Below are 27,276 nucleotides of genomic sequence, written 5' to 3'. Positions count from 1 at the left end.
ATGTCCGGCGTCCAGTCCTATATATCTCATATGTCCTTAGAGATGTAGACAGTAAAAGTGAAAGAGTATCAAGATTTGATGGCATAAGAACGATTTGAAATAATGGTCGATGGCCCTTTATATCGAGTCCAAAAACAACGAATCAAAAAGAATATAGGTAGTTCCTTTTGGGGGGGGGGGGGGGGGGGGGGGGGGGGGGGGGGAGAATAGAGGTAGAATCATTTTGCTGGCGTGGACGAGACCTGTAAAATAAACATTGTAAAAGGACATCTCTGGAAAACACGCAGATTTTGACAGAAATTTCTATAGAAACTACGCACCACTTCCCCTTGTGGATGAAGGATGATCATCAACAGTTGATTAAAAAGATAACTTGATTTGACACCTGCCCACCAGTGTCCAGAGTCCAGACCTACCTGCCAGAAACGAAAACACAAAACTGAGCCATCACAAACAATCCAGCACAGGCCTGCTGTAGAGAGCCACGGAAAGGAAAGGTGCATTTGCACCCACACACACACCAGCAGACAACGCATACGCGATTGCACAGGGCGGCGTACGTAGCACGTATACATACATGTACGCGCGACAGCGACGCGTCCAAGTCGTCTTATAAAGATCGACACCAACCGTCCTGGCAATTTTTTTTTTGTTCATATAATACGTGCTGGGTGTATTTGTTCGTAGCGTACCAAGTACCATACCAACCGTTGTGCTGTGGATCCTGGATCCTGCCTGGGCACTGGGCAGCTGAAGATCGAACAGTAGTGTCGGCTGTTCAATGTTGAGCCTCCAACAGGCGCCTGATGCTTCGACCAACCGACGGGGATCCAGCGGCAACATTGTCATCAGCTCGCCGAATTGACACTATAGACTATACGACACAGCAACGTGCATGGGTTAAGGGGCCTTGGCGTGTAGTACACGTGGAGGATTAATGGAGCTGCTAATATTTCGGCGGCCATAGAGGCACCACCAGACACGGGTTCATGGTGGTGGCTCTTGCCCTGTCTACCTGCTGCCTGCAGCCTCTTCTTGTTATCCATCAGACCATCGTCTGCTGTTCAGATCCAGCAGCTAGAGTTTACTGGCGTGGTGGTAACACCATGGCATGGATGATACTTCCTCCTGTGAAACCCAATAAAAATGCATGTGACCACACAATTGACAGCAACATGTTAAAAAAACTGCAGCTTCAGAAAAAGAAGTTTCAGTACAAGGAAAGGAAAGGGGAACTTTATTTTTTACTCCCTCTCTCCGTTCCAAATTGTAAGTCATTTTAGTTTTTTTAGGTTCATAGATATTATTATGTATCTGAAATTTGGAACGACCTACAATTTGGAACGGAGGAAGTATTAATTAATAAACTGAGGAGAAGTCAATTCACTTCCTTGTCACGTGGTACAACCCACCAGCACCTTTTTTAGCTGCAAGTAATGGTTGACACGCCGTGGAAGTAACTAACACTCCATTAATAAGAAAAATCAAGATTGGCCATTGGTTAGTGAACCCGATGGACACTACTGCAAACTTACTCCTACTACTTCACAAGAAGAGGAATCAAGAGGAATATCATCAGCTCATTCCGATGCCATGCTTGAACTGAAAGCCCGTAATGTTGTGAGATATATGCATATCGAAATAGTTTCGGCGGAATCACCTGAACTGAACATCTCTTTTGTAGAACACAAAGGAGTTATGGAAAGATGAAATTTGGCCGGAGAGCAAACACGTACCTGCTAGACGGAGTACGCAGCATGCAATCCATTTATTGGGCTAGCGTTTGTAGTAAATATTTGCCCCCGTTTTTGTGCTAGCGTACGTAGCCTCTTTTTAAGATGATGTTGGGCCTGGACCATCTTCCGTGTTGTATTCATGTGTGCAAATTGGGCTGTGGTTGTGGTCGTAGAATGTACGCTGTCTGCTGGTGAACCATTGATTGTTGCCATTTTGCTATGCGAGAGGCAATAACTACTGCGTATATAGTAGTGTATGTGGATTGAAACGTTGCATTTAGGGCTCTGTTTCTGCATGCTTATACAGATGCAAAGCCTGTGTGCTCAATCCTATCAGTCTGAAGAAGTAAGAAAGACTGGTTGGCTATTGATAGCATTCAGTTATCATTTAGTGATTGTGATGTTCTGGGAGATAACAGCAGTGCATGTGTAGAGATAACAAAGCTCTCAGGAAGAACAGCAATGTGCACAAGAAGTTAGCGGGTTTCATTTTTCAAGGGGAGAAAGGACTAGAAAAAAGAGCGTACTCCCTCCATCCCGCAAAGAGTGTACTTTTAGAAAATTTCAGACACAATATAGTGGTGAGAAATGTCTATATTGCCTCTAATAACTAATACTAGTTGTGATTGAAAATAGTGATGTATGTTTAGTTTTCTTGATTCTAAATAAATGCACGTGCATTGAAACCAGAGAAATAACATCAATTGATCATTTGATTGGCTCTATACACTTCTCCATACGCTTTTTATTATTGGTGTGAGTGTTGCTTTAATTATATGAGATTTACTAAGAGGTAAAAGAACGTTTTTTGTGGGATAAATTTAAAGTTTTGTGGGATAAATTTAAAGTTCAGAAGAACACTCTTTGCGGGAGCGAGGGAATATGCAGATTTCTAAAGTTTTATGAGAGATTTATTACCATTTGGCCAACAAAACCGACAGTACCCAAGCAGTGAACAAGACATGAAGTAAATGAAACTACCCAGTCAACGCAGAACAGAGCGCAACTGGAGTGGGAAATGGATCAGTCAGAACCTGCAGAGGAAATGGGCCAGGAAGCAGCGGGTCCCTGGCAGTCAAAGCCTGCACTGCAGCAAAGGCGTACAGGCCCATGAAAAGTCCACAGCTTACTCACAGGCGCACACAAACAGAAACAGGTTGCCATCACCATTGCCGTCAACTGGCCGCATGTTCACGATTAACCACCGCCTTTTGCCCGTCAAACAGGTGCTCAACGCATGTACTGACGACGAACAGGGATGGAGTTAAGAGTGCGTATAGAATGCAACATGCGAATGCGAATATAGCACCAGGCATCCCAGTCCAGCAATGTTATGGAGTTAGCATTGGAACAGATGGGACAGTGCAGCTTCAAGCCATTTATGAGGGTTGGTCACTGGATGAAAACTCTAGGCCAGGATAGCACTTACGCAAACGACAGACTCAACAAATTTGGCTGGCATTCATGATTTGTCATTGGACTATCATACCCGTTGGATCAAGATAAACAGGAAAAAGGTCCATTATATACATAATGCTACACGTATTCACAGTAGTAATGTTACAACAACAAAAAACGTCGAGTCACTATTTTACAGAAGGCGTAGAAACATGACCACCTGCAATAAAACCAAAAAAAACTATTTCACAATAAATACACACGAGTACGCATCGACTAAACTATGCTTTCCTGGACGGCCAAGATCCAGAACAACTGCCGACGACTCGTACTCTCGAAATCTTGATGGAGTTAATGGGATTTGGAATTAAAGTCATGCTGTCTCTTAACTCGGGAGACTTCAAGAAACCATTGCTGGATGGGCTGTCCATCCGAGGGGTAGACGACCAATACCTTGCTGCTTGTTAATGGAGAGTGGAGACCACGGCGACTATTCACCATTCACGAGGCTTGCAGCCAGTTGCTCAAATCTCTGGGTGATAGCCTGCTGGTTTCTACCAGCATATATGCCAAGCAAGGACTGAACGGCGGAAGATAGCATAACTTTCTGCGTCACATTTGGGCTGAAACCATCCTCCTCATTTATGGCCTCCATTGGTAAGGGCTGGTGCTCGGTGTTACTGAATGATGTGCATAATGATTTAAGCCAGTCTTCTAGAAAGGATGCTTTCTGCACAGGTGGCAAACGGGTTAGCTTGGATAACAGACTAATAGATCCATCAGCCAACTAGAGAACGGTTACCTAGACAGGCTCAAAAGGAGACCCTTACCTTGATAAGAAAATCTTTCAGGCTTGGGTCATCATTTGGCGAAACGAACCCAAGCAAATGAAGAGCAGTAAATGTAAGCTGTAAAAAGAACAGGGTAAGGACCTCAACAATGTTGCCAAATAAGGATGCTTTGGTGCAAACAAAGCCACTATATAAGCATCGATGACACTGACCTGCTTCTCAAGGTTCCCTTTCTGTTTGAAATTTGAAGGTAATGATGAATTGTTTGAGCACAATGCCTCGAGAGCATGCACAAGGCCTCGAACAACATCTGGAAATGAGCTACCATAATCTGTAAAGAAGAGAAAGGATAAGCTCCATCAGCTTAATGGATTTAGTTGTGGGATATGCTCGATCAAGGATCAGGATACTAATATCCAACAAAATGAAGACTTGGCACCATCACAATTGAGTTTTGGAATGCTAACAATCAAGAAATAAGTTTTAAAGTACACAATGTGGGTAGATACTGAATCTCAAAATTAACAGAACAAAGCTTTAATCCAGGTATGGTTATTGTATTTTCAAAACTTCGAAAGCCAACACTTAAACACAACAGTAACAACAGAGCCTATTAGCCCCAAGCAAGTTGGGGTGGGCTTTGTTGTGGTTGTGGTGGACTGGTGAGATGGTTAATCTGTTATATATTGGGTCTTGGGCCAATTCACTGACACCACAGTGAAGCTGTGAGGCAATCAGCAGCTGGCAAGGCAGCAGGATGTCATTACCTCTGCAACTAGTTCGTTAGGTTGCTACATCATCTTAGTTAGCTAGATTTGTGTGTTCGCTTTAGGAGTTATCTAGTAGTAGTTGCTTAGCATGGTATATGGCTATTAAAGGAGGGCATCTACGAAGTGATCTGCATGCAAGAAGAAAACCTGAAAACAGTTAGAGCCTCCAGAGAGGGCGACTAGCCGGTTCCTTCCTGCTATCCCATATCTACAGCCAATCCATATCATAACCAAAGGTGGAAAATAGAAGTCAGGGGACTAACCAAGCCTTGATACTGGCACTGCCAAAGCAACACCTGCATGCATCTTTATCTTATAATTGTTCGAGTTGCGGATTAGCAGTAGAAGTATGCTATAAACACTTGATGCCCTGTTACACATAATGCTTGAAGATCAGAACCACTAGATACATGTTATGTTGGAGCTTTTACAGATATACTATCATGATCGGCAGGCATCACAAATAAGACAAACACTAAGAACGTAAGAAACAATGTGAAAACTAAATGCCTATGAGGTTCAATTGTAAGTGTGAATCACAAGGCAGCATGCCATGTGTTCTGATGTGACTTGTGCACCCATGCCATAGGCGAGTAGGCGACCACTAGTGCCAATATGCTATGATATGGAAAATCAGAATTTTTAGAGAAAACAGTCTACAAGGAGACTCAATAGCATCAATTTAGCACAAAACCTCAAATGCTATTGGCATATGGAGAGACTTCCCATTGTAAAGGTTGACAATGTCAGAAAAAATAGGTTCTAGCTATTTAGTTCTACTGCTATAAAAAAGGAATCGATGAAGAATGCAAGACGCAGGTGAAGGTTTTCTTTTATTAGATTTAGAATTTTATAAAATACTCCTTTTCACATAGTTCTCAATTTCTGGGAGTATGTGGTAGATATACTTATTCAAAATGCTTCCAAAAGATAAGAAAAACATGCGATGCTTGAACAAGGGACAAACACAGACCATTGTCTTAAGCAATTGGATGAACAGGAATTTGTTGTGTGCAAATACGTACCAGGGCATGTCTTGAAGTCTCAAGGAGTCATTCATGAATAAGTTGCTAAGAGCATGACAAACATTCCATTGGACCTAGACAGACATGTCAAAGTGCAATAGTTATGGAACTGAATAACCTCAACATTCATCGCGTAAATTAGAGAAAAATGTTCACTTTTCTTTTCTCACTGTGTAAAATTTTAAATTTCTTGCTTATTTTTTGCAGAATACAATATGGGGACAAATCCTAGAACTTCCTGTTTAATGAGGTATCCCTCATAAGGATGAAACATGAACATAAAACTGCATATTATTTTTTCTTGGTTTCAACATAAGCAAGTGGCTCGGAAATTAGGATGGCCCTCAATAAAAAGGCATTCAGTACTTCAATTTCAAATTTTTAATAAGCAAATCAATTTCTTGCAGTACCTTCACGTTCCCAGTTGTCACACAGGAAATCAAAGCCTGTACCATTCTTTCAAGCCACACAGGATCACCATAAAAACCTGAATCACTGTTATCAAAATCCAGAAAAATTATAAGTTGGAGTAAACAGCAAAAGGAATGGCAATCGATGCACACAGAATGTTATGCAACCTTGGGTCATTTATTGCATCAACCTGGTGATTGAATCTGATAAATCTTGAAAGATAACCAAGAGCTCTAACAGCGTTCGATTTTACCTGAATGAAAATCAAAATCAAAACAAGTCTTGTCACGGCATATAAAAGCAGCTTTGCTTTCTTTACGTATTTCACCAATGAACACTGTGTATCCAATTATCTCTGTGTTGCTTACAGCTAAAAGTGGCAATCTGGCATGTGTGCCGGCGAACAAACAAAAACAAAGGTACATCAATTCACTAATGCAATCTTACTTTTTCAACATCTTTGGCCAGACGCAAAGCAATTTCAACCAACAGAGATATGCTTGATTTGTTCAGTACACCTACACTTGATAAAAAATATATATAAAACATGTAAGCGTGCTTTATTGGTGTATGTATTGTAACCATCAATATGAAATACGTACCTCCATAGGGATCTGTATGCACTTCCAATGCTTTAAAACGAATGCAAGAGCAGAGATTTGCCAAAGCCCATGAAGCGGTAACACGAACCTAAATATTAACATTTACAGTAAGATATTAGGGTATAGGGAGACAGGTAGGGAGGGAGGGTGAAAGATCATACCGGAGCTGATGGGTTCCGTGTATTAAACTCAATGGCATCTATGAACTTGCCAGGTAGGCTAGGGCTGCATTAGGAAACAGTGCATCATCCACTATTAAGTAACTTCATAAAAGTATATTGATTCTTGAGTTTAGCAATTTTTGAGGGGAGGCTGCAGTGCAAGCAGAGTTGTGAAAAATACCTAGCCAGTATTTCAGGAAAACATGCGATGATGCCAATAGCTCGACATGCAGCTGATCTTACACTAGGAACCGCATCACTTAATGCTGCATGGACCTAGACAAGAACAATATCAATACCATGTCTCTGAACTGGCTAGGAAAACACAACGGAATACAGAAATAACTAATGAGACTCCAGACATACAGATGTGGTGGTCACATAGTCTCTCTTATTTTCTGGCAGGGAGAAGAAAACATCAGAAGTCATGCCAGCAAAACATGTCAGTGATGCCGTCCTGACCTAGAAATAAACAGATACTTAGTTTAGTCCAAGAAAACCACAAACAGATAGGAACATTCCCTAGCTCCAGTTATAAACAAAAGCATTTACATGAGGTCCATGCAATAATATGTTTACAATACACTCAGTATTGTGTCATGTCACTCAACAATCTGAAATTTTGAACATGACAGCACACTTAAAGAAAGTTTGCTATGTCCGGATTCATCACAAATGGTCATGATGATTATGCAGTAGTTGGCTTCATTACATTACGAACTTAGGACCAATAATATAGACTATTGATACAAATAAAATCAAATGGGTGTTTATTTTGCAGATAACATAAGAGAATGCAGAAGACAGGTTCTAGCGTGGTAAAATACCATAGCAGAGTCATGGGATAACCCGCGAGGGAGATGAGTCTCTATCACCTCAATCCAACGGCTAGTTCCAAGTGTAATATCCAAAGTGCAATTTTGTGACGATCCAGCAACTTCAACTTCGAAGTGGGGTGCAGATTTAATAACTTTGTTTATGGTACAATCCGAAATATGCTGAATATCCATTAATCTATATTCTTTGATGTCATCTGCTCCCTTGAATCCAGATGAAACGCGCAGACACTCATCCATTACCTGGCAAAGAGGGGGCAAAAAAAAATCTTAACTAGAAATGCTAATGAATAGTCCTTTTCTCTTTCTTTTCTTTTGTCTGATCAAATGACTACTTAACGAAGTACATTCATAACTAAAAATGGATGGTTTACTCACATAAGTTGAAAGTTTTAAGGTAAAAATTCAATATGCCAATTATGACACCCCAACTCATAAAAAATGGAAAAGAATAGAAACTAGTAAATGCTGACATATAGCAAGTAACCAAGGTCATAAGAACCTGAGACAGGATATTCGTGGGCCACATATCAATAGGATAATCTAAGCACATGATACACAATGCAAAAAAAAGTCTAATGTAGGACAAAAAGATTGCATATGAATCCAACTTTACATGTTATATCCAATACATATTGATATTTTAAAAATAAAATTATGCATGTTAGGCAGACAAATTGTTGCAAATTGATCAACAGGAAAATAAAAGGCAAATGTTCAAGACAGAAGAAAGGTTGATAGTAGCCCATAGTTATCAACTTATCATGCTCCTTCAAGGAGGAAGGTTAAAGTTCAGAAATGCAGCAGAATCAAAATGTGATCCCATGTTGTCCACAAGGTCATAAAACATTTAAAGAAAGCATTACCTTTATTCCAGCCACAAGACACCTTCCCTTGATAGATGATTCTTCTTTAGGTCCAGGAGGCCCAAAGTTAGCATCCAACTTTTGGTCTTCAAAGCTTTGTATTTGCAACAAATCAAGAACATTGTCTCGAATTTTTTCCCAGATCATGTTTGCACAACTTGGGTAATTGTGAACGGCTGATCTCAACACCTGAGCACGCATAAAAAGGGATGAATAATGGCCAAGGATGACAAGCAAGAGCATTCAATATAGATGTACAACAAGGGTGAGGGTGCAAAGCAATTTATTCCGATGGCCAAAGCCCACAAACATACAAAGCCAAATGTATATGTAGCAACATTCAAGTGATGATAGTGACATCACAAGTAGTCCATATGTTCTTATTCATTATACAAAGACATGCCTCTTCAGCTAATGCAAATGGTGGTGGTTGAATGAAAATGCATCATCTATGCTGTACAAACATGAAAAGAAGAAACCATTACTTTTTTCTTTTTTTTTTCTCGAACACACAGGAGAGCTGTGTATCATTATATTAAGAAGAAGAAAGGGTTTGGAAGAAACCATTACTGTTATAAAGACCAAGCTCAGCCTTCCTCAAAGCTCATTATTAGAATTAAAAATATGAACATGATATCCAACATACAACTTACAAGGATGAGACAATAGTTCTCAATGTTAGGAATGAGCAACTCATCTATTACCATGCCCAAAGGGGCAGATATGGTGATGTACAAAGTGCAAATAGCACCCTACACTAGTAAGTAATTACACAAGATGTGTATACATCTAACTATCAACAGCGCCAATCGTAATAAAATCAGGAAAAGCATATAACAAAGGAGCCAGGAGGAGGGGGGAGGGAGGGGGCATCACTGAGTAATAGAAGTATATGATATGTAAACAGTAAAGTCTGTCAGACAAAAGTAATATTTAAGATTAAAAGGATCAGAATGAAAACTTGCCTGGAAAGCTCCACATCTAATGCTGAAATGCATTTCCTCTTCTATGCAATGAAGAAGAACAGCTATCACACTTGATTCTTGCTGACCATGAGATGGCCCTGAAAATCTCATATTGATACAAAAAAAAATGTGACATCTCGGTACTTTTTCAAACCCTTTTGAACTTGAATAGTTTGCTGGCCTTATAAGAAGATAATAACTTAGACTTTAGCAGTATGTAGCTGATAACAGCGAGTAAGGAAAAGGAAGAAATTATTTAAAATTCAAGATTATAAGGGCTAACCGGCAACACAATCTTGAGTGAGAACCGCAAAGACATCCAAAGTAGGTAGCACCTTTGAAAATGCTGCCTCCAAGCAACTTAGAACGTTAACCTGTTGTGCATTCATGTAAGGTACGGGGCGCAAGACCATTGGTTCCTCAATAAAGGAATTAGTATCGAGAACTAACCAGCAAGACATAATGTTCATTCTTATTTGAGTGTGTGTTTGGTAACCTACTGCACATGACTTTAATAACTGTTGGCAACAACTCCTTTGGCATCCGAGCATACCTGTTCATCTAACATACTATCAATTATACAACAAGTAAAGGAAATAGAAGCACGAGGGTGTCAAGATCATACGGTGTAGCAGATATCATAAGAATGAGAACTCTGAACAATGCCGCAAGCAAAGTAGCTTGAGTTTCACGTTGTATCAAGTATAGTGCTCCTGCAATCAGGGAGGGGCAAAAATGTAACACAAAACTTGAACAGATCTCTTTACAAGGTGGAGGAATCTGGTTATTTCAAAGTACATGGAAAGGAGAAAGGGCTGAAGAAACATATTTGTAACAAGTATGACATGACATAAGTTCCACCAAAATAAAGGGACACACACCTCTGGAACTTTGGAGCCGAGCTGTGGAAATGAGGTTATGGGTAACTTAAATAGGTTATTAGTGGTAGCGTTAGTTATTGTGATAGGAAAGAGTTATTCTAGATGGATATTCGTGTGATGAGCCACAATCTTTTTTGAGTGACGAACACAAGTATCTGGAACTTGTTGTAACAAAAGGATATTTAATATGCCCACTGTGCCTAGTCATAGCAGGTTATAGCTCAGGAGAGAAGGCCATGGTCGCTGCTCGGAGATTGGAACATGCAAGGACCTCAAAAGCTCAGAAGAAAATAGGAGATCTTCAGAAGCCTTCAACCAGAGCTTACTGTGTGCTGAGGTTGGGCATGAGCAAGCTTGATGTAGCATCCCCCATATTTGCAATATGCCCTTATGATACAGTCATGAGTCTCAAGACCCTGTTAAATGTTTTTTTTTCTTTGAGATATGCACTGTTAACTGCTTTAGCTTGTGTCATGGCCAAATTGGGGCTGACAGGAAGGTAAGAATTAGAGTGGGTAGGTAAGCAGATGACGAACCCAACACAGGGACACTTGAGATCAAACACCGCCAAGGTGACAGCAACGACTAGACCCAAGGGGAAGCAGATGGAAGTTTCTCCTGATAATTCTTTGCTTAATTCCAAAGAGATGACCGGCTGACATTTATAAAGCCACCCAACCACCATTAACAGATGCAATATAACATTTGGCCTAGGTACCTAGTAACATTCCAGCTAACTAACAGCCCTATCTAAATGACCTGAGGTGTAGAAGCTATGACCTGACAACTTTAGGAATTGCACAAAATCCTGCTGCTGTCATAGTGCTCCTTGGGCTCATGCAGCCAGACCAGTCAGTCCACCATGATAACTTGCACTATGTGAGGATGTGCCTAGCTACAGAAGGTGCAATCAACTCTTCTTATTGGCTTTTCTTTCTTTCTTTTTTTTGAGATGCTTTGAATATCCATTTGAAACAGCAATAATCACCTGTGAACTTCGTTGGTCATAAAAGTCTACAGATATTGCGGTAGTGGAATCTGAAATGTTAGTAACTCTCCTACCTGTATGCAGTTGCATCAAGATTTGACCAAGTGAACAAGATAGTGCAGTGAAAGATCCACGCTTGGATGACTCCTTGTACTCTGCAACTTGTGTCAAAACTAACGCTTGCCCTTCCAGCATGGTAGCAATGGTTGATGCTGCCTCAACACGTACCTGCACATAGTTAATTCAGGCCATACCAATAGCATACATGAGTTTCTGAATGGAAAAGTATTAATCATGTATGGTCTGTTATACAGAACTCAGGACAGTACATTATCATAAACATCTGCAAGACCTTTCTAATAGGATGATGAGGAAAATAAGTAGCATTATGATATTATCATATAGAGCAATTCTACATTGCCTGTACACTCAGTAAAACAGAGGAATAATATTCAAAGTAAGTTTCCTGTATAAATCAGTACTACATCTAGTCAGGAGGGTGGAGATCAAGATAAAGGTGGGTACAAAGCAAAGTTTGGATCAAGTAAGGTTGTTATCAATTTGATTAGTACATTAATTTTCCTTTTTCCTTAGAACATACAACTCATAGTGGCATTAAGACAAATAAACACCTATAGTCACACTGCTCTGTGGTAACATAGGCATGGCAATGAGGTAAGCACAGATTTTTTTTAAAAAAAAAGCAGAACAATTATTAGACTAGTATAAAATATAAAATTGATGATGCTGTGCAGATTTGAGAAACTTAGAATCAAGATATGCGTAGGTAATTGCAGACTTGTACCTTAGTTACAGGATCAAAGATCAAGCATGTCATAAGAGTTGCTTGATGTTTCCTGTACAAGCAACAGAAAGTATCATTAGATGACAGTAACATGTGACCGTGTGAGAAATGCTATAAAATGTGGAAAAGTTTACCTTTGTTGAAGAACATCATTCTCGGGCAAAAGTACTGGCCATTGCGAAGTAAGTAACTTTGGATCAGCACGACAGATATCCTTAAAAAGGTGAGAACAGGATGATGAGGTGGTTACTTAAACAGTATGAATATGTTGAAATATGTGATGCTGTATTCGATATCTGATATTCTATATGACACAAACTTCAAGATGATATTAGCAGAACTTAAATATCTTCATTAACTCATGCAGGTACCCTTCCTAGATATTCCTGTAAAATAATTATTTTTTTAGCTCTATAAGTTTAACTTAATTTGTAAACTTAAAAACGTATCATAAGTTCTTCTAATTGATAGGGGAGTGAAGTGGCCAGGTTATGTAATAGGGGGGATAATTTGTGTTTTGAAAACAGTAGCTACCCATTAAAGGGTACCACCATCCATTCATATTCCACAATAAAAAGAATAATCATCACTAAATAGTAACTATGAAGGACACATTCAATTATATCTTAATTCCACTATACACTATGGAGTTATCTAAGCTGTACAGATGCCTAGGAAACAACATCAAAATGGATGAATCAAAATTAAGAAGGAAGACGTGATTTACAGAAACAGAATACTGTGTAGCTACACACCTGTATACAAAGGATGGCAGCTAATCTAGCCTTTGAACTCCGGAAGCGGTCTCCATTTTTTGCATAACCATCACTATCACTCAGATCTGAATCTGATGAACTTAAATCATATCGAGAATATTCACTATCTGAACTTGGACCTTCTAGTGAATCGTTCTCTCTTCCAGCCTTGTTCCGCAAATGAGGTGGTCTATATCGTCCACGATGTGAAGCTCTAGGCTTTGAATCTGTTCCGATTTGTTTTGGAACTAGTGCAGGAGGCGAAGCTGATCTCAACCCATATACGAAAAACATTTGCAGATTAGCCACAAACCCTGCAACCTTAAAGTTTTATGCACACTGTTACAATCAGGAAAACAAGTACCAAATTTGTTAGAATGAGAATTAAAATTTATTTTATACTTACATGCCCTGAAAGTGGTCCTTTGGGGTCTGAAAGAACCAAATGTAGACAATGAAGAAAGGAAGTATAAAATCTGAAAAATTGGCGAGCTTTGACATTACCATCCATTCAGTTAACTGTAATCTGTAATCCATGAAAATACCAAAGTACTAACCTTGACATGACACTACTCTCTATAATAAGGTTCCTTGCTGTCACAAAATCCATAACTTTTCTCAAGACCTAAAAGGTAAAAAAATGGAGATTGGGGTTAAAATAAAGACTAGTGCGCAGACAGAAAAGAAAATCTCAAGTCAAGCAAACAGAACAGATGTGCAATGCGCATCAGCCAGTCCTTGATGTGTCAGCATCAAACACATCGTCAACTGACAGACGAAGCGTAGGTGATCAATCATGGAGGAAGCTCTAAATCACTATGGTGGTTGTGTACTACACTGATTGCTGCTAACATCCTTGCTGCCTACTTGCTAGGTCAGTCAATGCCCCATGTTACACCACCAAGCAGAACAGCGAAACCAAAGGGTCTAAAAGCACTAACCACAATGACAGACTGCCACAAATCTTCCGTCATACTTGATGCAATCTTACATAATATATCTTCCACGATGGAAAATGCAGATATTATCATATCCCATGTATTGGAAATTTTATTATTCGCTGATCCAGAATCGTGGGAAGAAATGCCAGTGCCATTTGGTTTATCAGAGAAGTTCAGTTCAGCTAGCAAGCATGATACAATCGAGATGAGCACAACTAGTGAATGTGAATTTTCAGTTAACGAAATACTTCTTCCATAATCCCGGCTCCAAAACCTGGCCATCAAGAGAAGCAAACATTTAGGAGCAATACAAAGATTGTGCATGCCTGATGACATTTCAATCAATTAAGTATGAATTGATGCTAGAGTACAGATATTGCATCATTTAATTACAGTAGCTTTAACACTACATACGGTTCAAAAAAGGCAGGTATATTTTCAAGAATAATTGCAAAATAATAAAAATTGTACTACAACCACCATACTTTCCTAAGTATCGTAGCCCAACATTGCAATTACACACTGCATTTCTGGGTGGTTCAGATTATCACTATCAATTTTATTGATTAAATTATTAGCTAGCACGACATGATCACAAGACACCGTTTTAGGCCATCTTTGGAACAAAGGAAAAAAATTGGAGGAATTTCATAGGATAAAATCCTAAAGGAAAATGTCATACGGAGCCCTTTGCCACGAGTTTGAACTTCTAGAAGTCCTATGGAATGACTTGTTCCATAGGAATTTTGAAGAATTGCTAACTTCCCTCCCCCTGGGGCCATTCCTCCTGCTTCCTGTGTTTTCCAATCCATATGGCACAGGATGCAAGAGCACTCCAATCATGAGTTTTTCTTATTCCTATGTTTAAAGAATCATACATTCCAAAGGAGGTAAGTATGTTCATATCAGCACTAAGATTACATCAATTTTTTTATGTTTCATTCCAGCAAACAAAATTGTAAATTCAAAGCAGTCACTGGCATTTATTCGCTTGCCAATTTTGTAATATTTCATTCAAGCGAACAAATTGCTGAAACTCAGGTCGGAAAGCAATTGGCATCAAATCAAGGAACTGCCAAAATCGGAAGTATTCATGGGGTTCTGGAGTCTCAGGCAAGTATGGGTAGTGCAGTGCAATTTCACAAATAGGCATGGCTAATGTGGAATCAAGTGATGAGCTCTAGCCAAACAGGGTGGGCTATCACAGAAAATTCATCATTTATTAAGTCATTTTTGGAAGGATATGGTATACTAGTATAGTTAGAAGTAGGTCCTTGTGTTGATAGAAGCAAAGAATCAGAAATTTCTATGTCATTGAAAGTTCAGCCAGAACATGAACCATTAGCAAACAAAAAAGGTCATTTGTTCTTAATCTAAAGGACACAAGTACAAAAGGCAGCTTCTCTAGTATTTCATAAAAGTCAAAAGGCTAACCTGAGGATCTGTAAACATTCAGATGCTGTATTCAGTGCAGCTGTCCTACTAGAGAGGCCCTTCACACATGCTCCCTCAATCGAGCATTTCACAAGTGCATCAAGAAACTTCAATATTGCAAGCCAACCAGAAGAGTCAATCTCCATATTTGTTTTGCACATGATATCATGAATCTGCATAAGTAGAATTTTCAGAAAATTGGTCCACAGAGTTTCAGCAAAAATGAATGTAATTGCAAAACTAACAATAACATGACAGAATGTAAAAAGGTTTAACTTCTGTATGGTTAAAATTTATTAGAACTAACAGGCTATTCAAAACATAGAGATCTGACACTGATAGGATTTATCAGTAGACTACCCCTGTATGCTTGGGACTAAAAAGGCAGTGCTGATGGCAAGTGACAACAGAATGGATAAAACCGCGGCCTCAAGCCTCCAACTAATTGTAACTAGAACTAACTGAATTCGAGCCACATTGTCCTGCCCGATCATCAGAGAACAGAGTCTAATGATGAGAATGGTCCACAGTTATAAACTAAGCATCGTTATTATAGTCCACCATGTCGTCTCAAGTCTCGGCCGAGTGGAAACATAGAACCATTACCAGATGGCCGACGCCGCGCAGCGCGTCGTCGGCACCGGGGCAAGAGGCCGCCGCGGCGGCGGTCTCCGCGAGGAACGCCACATCCGAGCCCACCTGCACATGCGAGACACCACAGCGAGTGAGATCGAGCCGAGCCGCAGCGGGGCGGAGCCAAAGGAGATCAGGATCCGCACCTCGTGAGGGGAGAGCGCGGCGGCGGACGCGGCGAGCGAGGGCGAGGTGGGGGAGAGGAGGACGCCGCGGAGGAGCGCGAGCAGCGCCGTGGGGGAAGGCGAGGCGAGGGACTCGTCGCGCAGGGTGAGCAGCGCTGTGCGCCACGGCCGCGCACCGCCGCCAGAGGTGGAGGTGGAGGCCATCCGCCACCGCCGGCGACGCGACCGCCGCCGCCGGTGAGGTTGCGGGGCTCCGGGCTCGTGTTTGGACTGGATCAGTGGGGAGCGCACGTGTGGACGGTTTGGTTGGGCTCCGGCCGGCAGGGTTTTGGTTTGGAGACTTCGACGCTGCAGGGCCCATAACTTGGCCTGGCGCACACGGCCGAAAAACCTCAATTTAAAAGGCCGTGTTGTTGAGATATAATGGTGGCCCAGAGTGATTTTGCTGGGTCGCTACCGGCCCTATAAAAGAGCCAAGGACTGTTTGAGGCCCAGTTTGGAAAAGTGGCGGCTTTTCAAACAGGCTTCCAAAATGCATCGCACAAGTTGTGCAAGACTCTCTTAAAATCCAACTGTATTTTTTTTCATTCAAAAATTAAAACACGCCTATACTAAAGAGAAAAAGAACCACTACAGAAAACTCCGTGCCCAAAAGGAAAATTACAGTCAAATTTGGCAAAGTTTTCTTCCCCACCTTATCCATTTCAACCGTAGGCCTGTTTGGGAGCACTCCACTCCACGAAAAATTGCTCCACTTCACTAACTCCAAAAATTTCGCAGCCAAACGCGTCTAGCTCTAGCAACTCCGGCTCCAGGAAAAAGGTGGAGCGGGGGGTAGATCCACGTTTTTGTGGAGTACCTCAAGAGGTGCTCCAAAAAACCTCTTTACAGACCTCCTCGTGGAGTTGGTGGGTATTTATCCACCATTATCGCTCGTTACACAACTTATCAGTTCGCGAAAAAAAATCCTCCCATCGCCCCTCCCACCCTGCCCGCTGCGCCGCCCCTGCCTTCCACCGTGGCCGGCCGTGCCCACCGCGCCGCCCGCCCCCGCTTGCCGCGCCGCCCGCCACACCACCTGCCCCTGCTCCTGGCCTTCGTTTCCCTATCAACAAAGGAGAAGAAGGGGAAAATTAAAGGAGATTGACAAGTGGGACCCATTCACATGGGTATAATGGACTTTACACAGCAAGATCTTCTGTTTCCGGAGCTGGATCTGTGCATTTTGCCAAATATGTGGACAGTTCTGGTATTTTTTTTGAGTTGGTGGAGTGGAGCTGCAATGTAGTGGAGTTGGTGGAGTGAAACTCAAAAATTTGAAGTGGAGTGCTACCAAACAGGCCCATAGTGCGATGGAGATGAAAAAATGGCGGTGGCATAAATCCTAATGCACCTATTTAAACATATGCAAGTGCACTCCCAATTAAGACACAAGAGTGTAATGCAAATGCACCAGCCTTTGCGCGACAAAAACGTTGACGTGAGCGAGTTCCGAGCTGCTGGGAGAACAAAGGCACGGTCTCTTGCATTTGTACAACAACTTCTGTACACACGTACCACGTATTCCTTGGGGAAACCGGGGCTCGACGATTCCTACGAGGAGAGTTGTTTCCATCAGCAAGACACAAACACAGGTTATACGAAGTTCATGAACATTACAAACAAGGCCTTAGCGATCATACGTGAATATATATGTATGGTCGTACAAAATCCATTTTCCTGTTCCAGACAAGGCTTCAGTGATCATGCTAATTAAAGGGTCCAAATCTGCCGAGCTGATCGAACACGGGCGCGCGTAAAGAATGTGTCAGCTCGATCGGCATAATAACAAAACATACGAGATGCATGAAGATATCTGAATCTTACAAACAGGCCGTAGGAACGAGTCATTCCTGGCGTGTTCGTGGCATATATGTCCGGATATTCTTCAGGTTATCCCATGAACGATAGTTACACGACGATTCGGATTATGAGGATGACAACACTAGATCTCCGTACCCGTGCACGCGCTCCAAACAAACAAACAGAAAAAACCGGTAGCATATGCTGCTGCCACGTCCGAGAGCCGCGTTCCAAAGCTGATCAGGTTAGCAGATGAATCCAACAGAAGCACTCCAGCGGTCCAGCCAAATAAAAGTGTCTCCTTTCCAGCATCCAATTGACCTTCCAAGCTCCTGAGACCTGAAAAGCTGCAAACTCAAAGGTGATTGTGCCGAAATTGGAGAATGAACCGATTTGGTACCCTCAGAAAAAGTTCGAATCTATGGTAGAAACATCCTCCTGAAGAACCAATCAGCTGTCGGTGCGCCTCCGCGTCGCCAGCAGCATCCTGCACCATGCATTTACAGGTTCACATTGAAACTGTTAGCCATCGTCAATTCTGATGACAAAGTTTCAGCAAAAGTTCAGAGAACACATTGGCATTGTCATTAACCGGAAAAGAATGCTCCAGGGTCCAGATGGTTGCATGGGTTTCCGGCAACAAGGAGGGACATTGCAATGTTTGACCGTTTTTTTAAGTTTCCCTCTTGGAAGAAATGCATCAGGAAAGTGTTTCCAGGTGCAGACAAACATTCAGGGCTGGTTGCAATGACATATGAAATGGACAGCCGCGCGTCTTATGTGCAGTCTCAAAACGCATATGCTCAAATTATGCTCCAATTATTCCTCGACACCCGCCTTGGTCATGTAAGCACTCCTTAACCTATTATGCAGATCAGATCTTCTTCATCTTTAACATCATTAGCATACCAGGTGGCAAGGAATTTATTTAATTGGTCAGGAATGGAAAAGGGATCTTTAAAGTGAGATCCAAGACAATGATTTAACTTTCTGATGCAACTTTCATTGTCATAAAAAAATTGTGCGGTGCAAATATTAAAACTCTGACAATTAATAACCATAAAAGGTATTTAGATTTGTGACACAAAAATGAATGTGTCAATTTTTATCAAAAGTGCCATAAACTATTGTGAAAAAAACAGGTACCTTAGATCTTTACTAACACTAATGTTAAAATGACATCATTTGTGACTATTTTATTTTCAACCTTTCTTTAGGACATTTTATTTTCAACCTTGGGGGTACCTATAGCGCTTGTTTGAGGCCATTTTGGGAGATATGGTTGTCAGTATCTACATGTAAACTGTCATACCCAGAATGCAACACCTATGCCTATAATACTGATGCCATCTATGTGTCTTCTTTTCCATGCTTCTCTACTGCAAAAGGATCACAAAGGCCACTGAAAAAAATGGCCATGAACTACTATGAAGAACACTCCATTTCATCATCTAATGCTGATGATATGGATGAAAGAAGAAGCACAATTTCAGTATCGCCAGAAGCTAGTGCAGATGAGGAGACATTTTCATTCTTTAGGCTGCTTTGCTATGCCGATACGGTAGATTGGCTCCTCATGGCCCTGGGAACCATGGGGTCTATCATCCACGGCATAGCATTCCCAGTTGGATATCTCCTTCTCGGGAAGGCACTCGATGCCTTCGGAACCAATATAAATGATCAAGAAGGCATGGTCCATGCCTTGTATAAGGTGAACTTGCTAAAACCGTTATTATGAATGCATATCATTAGTCTGTGCCCATTGTGTTGTACTTTGAAGTTTGAACCTTAATTATGTTTGTCTGCTATTGATTTTAACTTGCGTCAGCTTTTCTACTTGTTGATTGAAGGTGGTCCCCTATGTGTGGTACATGGCGGCAGCCACTCTTCCTGCTGGAATGGTTGGTAAGTCAAGGCTCAAGAGTTCTTCCATTTCTTCCATGATGCATGTGGTGTTCCCTTTGATGACGAAATATCCTAGCATGGCGTGCTGTGTTTGCATGTCACCTCATGTTTTGAAAAAGAAAAACTGTAGGAGAAAATTGATTCATAGACTTGAACACATTCTGAAATAAGTACATCCCTGTGATTTTTGGTCTGGTTCTATGAAATTAGGATATAAATAGAACTGCAACATTGCTCAGTGATCGGCTCACTCGATATGCATAGAATTAGCCCATAAAACTCAGGAGAGATTTTTACAGGTGTGCTTGAAATTCCTTTTGATGGAAGTGTGGTTGAAAATTCATCGCCTATATTCACAATGACATAAAAGTATATCCCTGCAAGTCCAGTGATGGTGCAGTAATGCGCAGAAGAATGATTTATGAGAAATAATATTTTTATCCAGAAACAAGAACTATAGGAGATCCAGTATACAGCCCTCTTCCCCCGCTGTCTCTCCCTCTCTGCTTTCTCACTGCTTTGGGCAGTTTGAACAGTTTCCCTCTTTTAGTTCTTTTTATTTAAATAAAATCCTACACAGTGGGAGCCTCCCTCGCTGTATTTACGACAAAAAAGAAATAGGAGATCCAGTAGTAGCAAACAGCATAGCATTGTTTGAGTGATGAAATATTGCTAACCTTTTCTCCAATGAATTGACTGCAGAGATCTCCTGCTGGATATACTCAAGTGAGAGACAGTTAGCACGGATGCGGCTAGCATTTCTGAGATCAGTCCTCAACCAGGAGGTAGGGGCCTTTGACACTGACTTGACCACTGCAACCATCATCACGGGAGTAACCAACCACATGAGTGTCATACAAGACGCAATTGGAGAGAAGGTAATGGATTTAACAATCATATGGAGCAGTAACACAACGCTTCTGAATTTCTGTGGTCAAACCTACATATAAGTTCACTTTTCTGCAGCTGGGTCATTTCGTCGCAAGCTTCTCCACCTTCTTTGCGGGCATCATAATTGCATTTATCAGCTGCTGGCAAGTTGCGATGCTTTCCTTCCTGGTCATTCCTTTGATCCTTGTCATTGGGGCTACATACACGAAAAAGATGATTGGTATATCATTGTCACGCAATGCTATCATCTCAGAGGCAATATCAGTTGTAGAACAGGTATTGTGAGATCAGTTAACAGCCATACCTTAAGTCCTGAATGGATAGAAATGTTAAGAGTACAGAAGATCTCCCACTTCGTTATGTTCATAATCCAAGTATACATTTGTTTACAGACCTTGTCACATATAAAGACCATCTTCTCCTTTGTCGGAGAGAGCTGGGCCATGAAGTCCTTTGTACGGTGCATGGAAAATCAGTTTAATCTAAGCAAGAAGGAAGCGATGATAAAGGGAATAGGACTCGGATTGTTCCAAGCAGTGACCTTTTGTTCATGGGCACTGATGGTTTGGATTGGGGCAGTTGCAGTAAGCAAAAACAAGGCAACAGGAGGTGGCACGATAGCTGCCATCATGAGCATCCTCTTTGGTGCAATGTAATAACCACACAACCTCACTGATTGGTTCAGTTGCACTAAAATATTTTTAGTGAAATTCGAACAAAGCATTGTAGAAACTGAGATCCATTGTCAAAGCTTCCATCCATTATTTTAATTTGCTAGTTCTAGACTTAATGGATTTCTCTAAATGGATTCAGATCGATTACCTATGCTGCACCAGACCTTCAGACCTTCAATCAGGCAAAAGCTGCAGGAAAAGAAGTCTTCAAGGTGATAAAGAGAAAGCCATCCATAAGTTATGACAAAGGTGGAGCTGTACTAGAAAAGATCCATGGAGAGATCAAATTCCGTAGGGTGCACTTCGCGTACCCTTCCCGCCAGGATAATCCAATTCTCCAAGGGTTCTCATTGACCATCCCTGCAGGAAAAGTCATCGCTCTGGTAGGAAGCAGTGGATGTGGGAAGAGCACTGTTATTTCACTACTTCAAAGGTTCTATGATCCAACTTCAGGTAGGATTATACCATCTGATTATTGCAACTATATTCATGACCTAAGTCAATACTATTTTTTGACTCTGTAAAACTCTGAATAAAAAACTAAGGCCATATGTTGTTTATTAATCGTACTTCTATGAAGCATTAGTAAATGTCAGGTGAAGGGGTATTAACACGTTTCAGTCAAGTAACAAGGCCTAATACTGCAGGTGACATATTTATTGACGGCCACAGTATCAAGAAACTAGATCTGAAATCACTGCGCAGAAATATAGCTTCAGTATCTCAGGAACCATCACTATTTTCTGGTAACATAAAGGACAATTTGAGGATTGGTAAAATGGATGCAAGTGACGAAGAGATAATTGAAGCAGCAACAACAGCTAATGTTCATTCATTCATATCCAAACAACCAAATGAGTACTTGACAGAGGTACTTTTCCATTTACTATCGCAATTTATAAATACTTGGGGTGATTGTGTTTAACCAAGAAACTGATTACGGTTTTGACTACTGATTCATTGCATTAAGAATAGAACTTCTAAATTCCAGAAAGTCAAAATCCATCCCCATAGATGAATCATAGATGTTTCCACATTACTTGACATGCAAAGCTAGAAAATTCACTTCCGCTAGGACTTACAACTACTAAATTTGTTCAGGTAGGAGAAAGGGGTGTGCAGTTATCGGGAGGCCAGAAACAAAGAATAGCGATTGCAAGGGCAATGCTGAAGGATCCACCAATCCTACTTCTCGATGAAGCAACAAGTGCCCTTGATTCAGAATCAGAAAAGCTAGTTCAAGATGCACTTGAGAGAGCCATGCGCGGAAGAACTGTCATCTTGATAGCCCACAGGATGTCCACAATTGTAAATGCTGACACTATTGTTGTTGTGGAGAATGGAAGAGTGGCACAAACTGGGACACATCACGAGTTGCTTGAGAAAAGCACATTCTACTCCAATGTATGCAGCATGCAAAATATAGAGAAGGAAGCTGAAAAGAAAGTGGCAAGGTAACGTTAAATGCAACCAATGGAAAGCTTTACTTGACCATGCTAGGAAGTTTAGTGATAATACATATAAGAAGGATTACTTCATAGAACTTACTGTTAGTTTGATTGATTGAACAGCACTTCTGATAATGTAATAGAGGAACAAATTGGTGAGGCACACATCAGGCAGTCTTCTACAAAGCAGGGAACAAAGAACAAACTAGATAGAGTGGAGTCGAAGCAACCGAAGAAAGAGATTGTAAGGGAAATACACCCTTTCTTCAGACTTTGGTATGGACTGCATAAAGAGGACATTCTGAAGATTCTATTTGGCTCCTCAGCAGCAGCCATCTCTGGAATCTCAAAGCCCTTGTTTGGTTACTTCATCATGACAATTGGTGTGGCATATTATGATCCAGATGCAAAAAGAAAAGTCAGCAAGTATTCTTTGATATTCTTCACAGCTGGGATGGTCACACTGGTCAGTAACATCTTGCAGCACTATATTTATGGTGTCGTTGGAGAAAAGGCAATGAAAAACTTAAGGGAGGCCCTCTTTTCAGGTATGTCTGTCACATGAAAGCCTTGAATTTGTTCATCATTTACCCAAAGTCTCACAACAGACAACATTACATACCTCTCGCTGCTGACAATATGAAATTGTTTTGTTCCAATGCAGCTGTTCTTCGGAATGAGATTGGTTGGTTTGAGAAACCAAAGAATGGCGTGGGGTCTCTGACCTCGCGCATTGTCAGTGACACCTCAACAGTCAAGACCATCATATCAGACAGGATGGCAGTCATTGTACAATGCATCTCTTCAATTCTGATAGCAACAATCGTAAGCATGTATGTTAATTGGCGAATGGGTTTAGTTTCATGGGCAGTCATGCCATGCCATTTCATTGGTGGCCTTATTCAAGCCAAGTCAGCCAAAGGATTCTATGGTGACTCTGCTATCGCTCACCGGGAACTTGTCTCCCTTGCTTCAGAAGCGGCTAGCAACATCCGAACCGTAGCATCCTTTGTTTATGAAGATGAAATAATTAAGAAAGCAGAATTGTCACTGCGAGAACCTTTGAAAAAGACCAAGATTGAGAGCATGAAGTATGGGGTGATCCAAGGGATCTCGCTCTGCCTCTGGAATATTGCACATGCAGTGGCACTTTGGTACACCACAGTTTTGGTCCAGAGGAAGCAAGCCTCATTTGAGAACAGCATAAGATCATACCAGATATTCTCACTCACAGTACCTTCCATCACAGAGTTATGGACCCTCATTCCCATGGTCATGTCAGCAATTGCAATACTGAATCCTACATTTGACACTCTTGACAGAGAGACACAAATTGTGCCAGATAAACCAGAAAACCCAAGCAAAGGCTGGCTCGTCGGGAGAACTGAGTTTCAAGATGTGCACTTCAACTATCCATCAAGACCAGAGGTGACCATTCTGGATGGCTTCAATCTAATTATTGAACCTGGTCAAAAAGTAGCTTTGGTTGGCCCAAGTGGTGCAGGAAAATCCTCTGTACTGGCTCTAATACTGAGATTCTATGATCCTTACAGAGGCAGAGTTTTAATCGACAACAAGAATATAAGGGACTACAATCTCAGATGGCTAAGGAAGCAGATTGGGCTAGTTCAACAAGAACCAATCCTGTTTAACATATCTATCAGAGATAACATTAGCTATGGAAGTGAAGGCACTTCAGAGACTGAAATAATCCAAGCTGCAATGGAGGCAAACATTCATGAATTCATCAGTGGTTTGCCAGAAGGGTATGACACCGTTGTTGGAGAGAAAGGGAGCCAGCTCTCAGGAGGGCAGAAACAGCGGATTGCTATTGCAAGAACTCTATTAAAGAGGCCTGCCCTTCTGCTTCTTGATGAGGCAACTAGCGCACTTGATGGTGAATCTGAGAGGGTGGTAATAAGCTCTTTAGGCGCTAAGGAGTGGACAAACAAAGATGATCAATCCAGTAAGATTACAAGTATCACAGTTGCACATAGATTGTCCACGGTCATAAATGCAGACACGATAGTTGTGATGGAGAAAGGAAAGGTGGTTGAACTTGGTAATCATCAAACGTTGATATCCGCAGCTGACGGTGTTTACTCAAGGTTATTCCACTTGCAAAGCAACATGAAGGATTAACTGCAAGCTGGTCAAGTTCCATTGTGGACAAAAACCAAAGACACCTAGCAAGAATAGTTTTAGGAGCTTAAGCATTGTTTAAATGCATTTGCTGTCTGTTCACAAATTGCAATAACATAGCTATCTCATCATTAATTGATGACGCATAGTCCAGGAATTAAAAAAAAACTGCACTTTGATTAAAAAAACTATTGTACTAGAATGATTTCCCACTGTTTCCACTGCCATGTCAAAGCTTATCATTTGTACGCAATACAAGACTAGCCAACCGATGGAATCTAGGTCTACGTTACTTAAAAGAGCACAGGGAATCAGCACTATGCTGGCTCCCCTTGATGCAGTCTATCAACTAGTTGTCATTTTTGAAGGGTTGAGGACCCATTGAACTAAGCTCTCTCCAAGAAACAGCTGAAGGCGTTGGCAGAATCTAATTTTGTAAATAACTTTTCAGGAGGGAAAATATGACATGGGAAGAAATAAACTGCCTTAACAAGAAAACTGATCTACCTTAAATATTGCATGCCAAAACATTGGGTTGTCGGTGGGTGTGCGTTGAGTGAGTGGTGTTGTAAAGTTGGGTACTCTTTCTTCTCAACTGAATGACACTTAGGTCTGTTTGTTTGAGCTGCAGCTTTTGAGCTTTTTGAAAAGCTGATGCTGGCTTTTTTTTTTCTGAAAAAGCTAACACTAGCCTCTAAAAGATATGTTTAGCTTTCTGAGCTCCAAAAGTTACGAAAAGCTCACAAAACTGAGCTTTCCAGCTTTCCATATAAACTCAGCTTTTCTGGGTTTCCAGTTTTCTGGAAGCTGCACGAGAAGTTCGCTATTTGTTTGAGCTTCTAGCTTTTCATGCTGAGAAGCTAGAAGGAAGGTCAAACAAACAGGCCCTTAGCTCTACTGCATGTTCAAGAAAAGAAATATATGACTACCCAAATTCGGTACAATGGGCTGCGAATAACAAAACTGAGATGTTTTATTTCCAATGAAATAAGAAACAGATAAGTAAATTTTATAATTATGAAACTAAAAAGATACAGGTTGCTTATAGGTGCACGCATTAGGATGACTGTACTGTGAAAATTCCAAGCACTAACATGCAGGCACATGGCTTTAGAGGACAGAACAAGACTTGCAACAGAAACTACCTTGCTTATTACCGGGCACCTTGCTTAGACTAAATTTCGTTTTTTATGCAGCCGAAACATGTTTAGCAAAGCATCGTGTATATATACGAGGAAGATAGATGGTGTCTTTATTTGTTATTTGGAAGGACTAGGGAATATGTAGAGTAAGATCTGGTTCCAGTAACAAAAGTCATGGCTACTCTGGATTACACTTGTAGATGGCGTAAAGTACTGTAATCTGTAGATGAAAACAAAGTTGCCTCATGCCCTACAATTTGGTTACAACAACAAAAGATTCATGCTTAGTGTTTCCCAATGAAGTGACTTTTACTGCGTAACTGAAGTTGCAGACATCGCCTGGAAAGTTTACTTGTAAGCATGAATATGCAGGCTTGACATGCTGCATCATGTCAGCAAAGGAGTTGTGAATAAGCATGAATACGCAGGCTTGACATACTGCATCATGTCAGCAAAGGAGTTGTGAATAAGAACGGTAGCCGCTAAGATAGAGCAATAGATAAAGTATTTTTCCCAGGCTGGAGCTGGAGTAATTAATTGTGAATCTTGATAGTACCAATGGAGTGTCCTGCAATTTTGTAGTTGTATGGTTGTCAGTGTGCATATAAAAAACACATTAGTACTATAAAGCTCATTGTGCCTGCAAATCTTTTGCAAAATAGCACAAGATTCAGCAAAAGCAATGCCACTTGTCCAAGAGAAGGATAGGCCGACTGAATCATCTGTACCCAACATTGCAGATGGAAAGAAAAGCTCAGGACCAGCATCGATGGCACCAGAAACGGAGGCTGAAGACAAGCCGTTTCCGTTTCTTGGCCTACTTTCCTACGCTGATGCGCTAGATTGGCTACTCATGGTGTCAGGGACCATGGGGTCCTTCATACACGGCATGGGGCCTGCTTTGTCGTACTACATACTCGGGAAATCTGTCGATGCGATTGGGAACAACATAGGCAATAAAGAGGCCACAGTCCATGAACTCAACAAGGTTACTTACCTTCGATCTAATTTGTTTTCAAGCTACCCTACTAAATGCCATTCGATTCTGCTGAATGGTTTATTGTTATTTCACTAACAGTGAATACTTCCAATGATCCTGTTTGCAGTTA

At 41.1% G+C, this 27,276-nt stretch overlaps 2 protein-coding genes and 1 long non-coding RNA gene across 4 annotated transcripts; 1 reads left to right on the top strand and 2 right to left on the bottom strand.

Moving 5' to 3' along the window:
* Positions 1-3,239: 3,239 nt before the first annotated feature.
* Positions 3,240-16,417, bottom strand: LOC117860556 (uncharacterized). Of its 2 annotated transcripts, XM_034743872.2 has the most exons (28): positions 16,145-16,415; positions 15,972-16,064; positions 15,366-15,538; positions 13,932-14,205; positions 13,548-13,615; positions 13,397-13,466; positions 12,991-13,311; positions 12,370-12,449; positions 12,236-12,287; positions 11,505-11,658; positions 10,187-10,274; positions 10,012-10,114; positions 9,845-9,935; positions 9,562-9,659; positions 8,597-8,785; positions 7,722-7,973; positions 7,261-7,356; positions 7,076-7,170; positions 6,895-6,958; positions 6,734-6,821; positions 6,579-6,649; positions 6,299-6,384; positions 6,131-6,215; positions 5,721-5,794; positions 4,959-5,065; positions 4,138-4,256; positions 3,965-4,042; positions 3,240-3,864 (listed from the first exon to the last, which is right to left on the bottom strand). In XM_034743872.2, exons 1-28 carry the CDS (start codon positions 16,325-16,327, stop codon positions 3,625-3,627), a joined length of 3,492 nt encoding a protein of 1,163 aa, XP_034599763.1. In that variant the 5' UTR covers positions 16,328-16,415; the 3' UTR covers positions 3,240-3,624. The 2 variants fall into 2 exon arrangements, 1 of the variants encoding a protein (XP_034599763.1); XR_004641515.2 differs by lacking the exons at positions 3,240-3,864; positions 3,965-4,042 and having other exon boundaries at positions 4,843-5,065; positions 16,145-16,417.
* A 1,528-nt stretch (positions 16,418-17,945) lies between these two features.
* LOC117862033 (uncharacterized) lies at positions 17,946-21,156 on the bottom strand. The gene is made up of 2 exons (XR_011898510.1): positions 20,815-21,156; positions 17,946-20,683 (listed from the first exon to the last, which is right to left on the bottom strand). It is a non-coding gene; the product is annotated as an uncharacterized lncRNA (long non-coding RNA).
* Positions 19,240-25,283, top strand: LOC117862030 (ABC transporter B family member 19). Its single transcript, XM_034745539.2, has 10 exons — positions 19,240-19,676; positions 19,816-19,870; positions 20,573-20,748; positions 20,837-21,037; positions 21,154-21,413; positions 21,575-21,888; positions 22,083-22,306; positions 22,537-22,889; positions 23,007-23,431; positions 23,548-25,283. Exons 1-10 carry the CDS (start codon positions 19,377-19,379, stop codon positions 25,023-25,025), a joined length of 3,786 nt encoding a protein of 1,261 aa, XP_034601430.1. The 5' UTR covers positions 19,240-19,376; the 3' UTR covers positions 25,026-25,283.
* The last annotated feature ends 1,993 nt before the right edge of the window (positions 25,284-27,276 follow it).

The sequence above is a fragment of the Setaria viridis genome, chromosome 6 (assembly GCF_005286985.2).
Source record: "Setaria viridis chromosome 6, Setaria_viridis_v4.0, whole genome shotgun sequence".
Classification (NCBI taxonomy): Eukaryota; Viridiplantae; Streptophyta; class Magnoliopsida; order Poales; family Poaceae; genus Setaria; species Setaria viridis.
The sequence above is the reverse complement of the archived record's forward strand: the minus strand, read 5'-3'. Positions and strand labels throughout refer to the sequence as shown.

Bases quoted from the DNA above. Each gene is read 5' to 3' on its own strand.
- LOC117862030 (XM_034745539.2), top strand. From the start codon at position 19,377: ATGGCCATGAACTACTATGAAGAACACTCCATTTCATCATCTAATGCT. The intron at 21,889-22,082 runs GTAGGATTATAC...CTAATACTGCAG, and splicing joins GTTCTATGATCCAACTTCAG to GTGACATATTTATTGACGGC. The intron at 22,307-22,536 runs GTACTTTTCCAT...AAATTTGTTCAG, and splicing joins CAAATGAGTACTTGACAGAG to GTAGGAGAAAGGGGTGTGCA.
- LOC117860556 (XM_034743872.2), bottom strand. From the start codon at position 16,327: ATGGCCTCCACCTCCACCTCTGGCGGCGGTGCGCGGCCGTGGCGCACA. The intron at 13,467-13,547 runs GTTAGTACTTTG...CCAATTTTTCAG, and splicing joins GAGAGTAGTGTCATGTCAAG to ATTTTATACTTCCTTTCTTC. The intron at 7,171-7,260 runs GTATGTCTGGAG...GTTCTTGTCTAG, and splicing joins ACTATGTGACCACCACATCT to GTCCATGCAGCATTAAGTGA.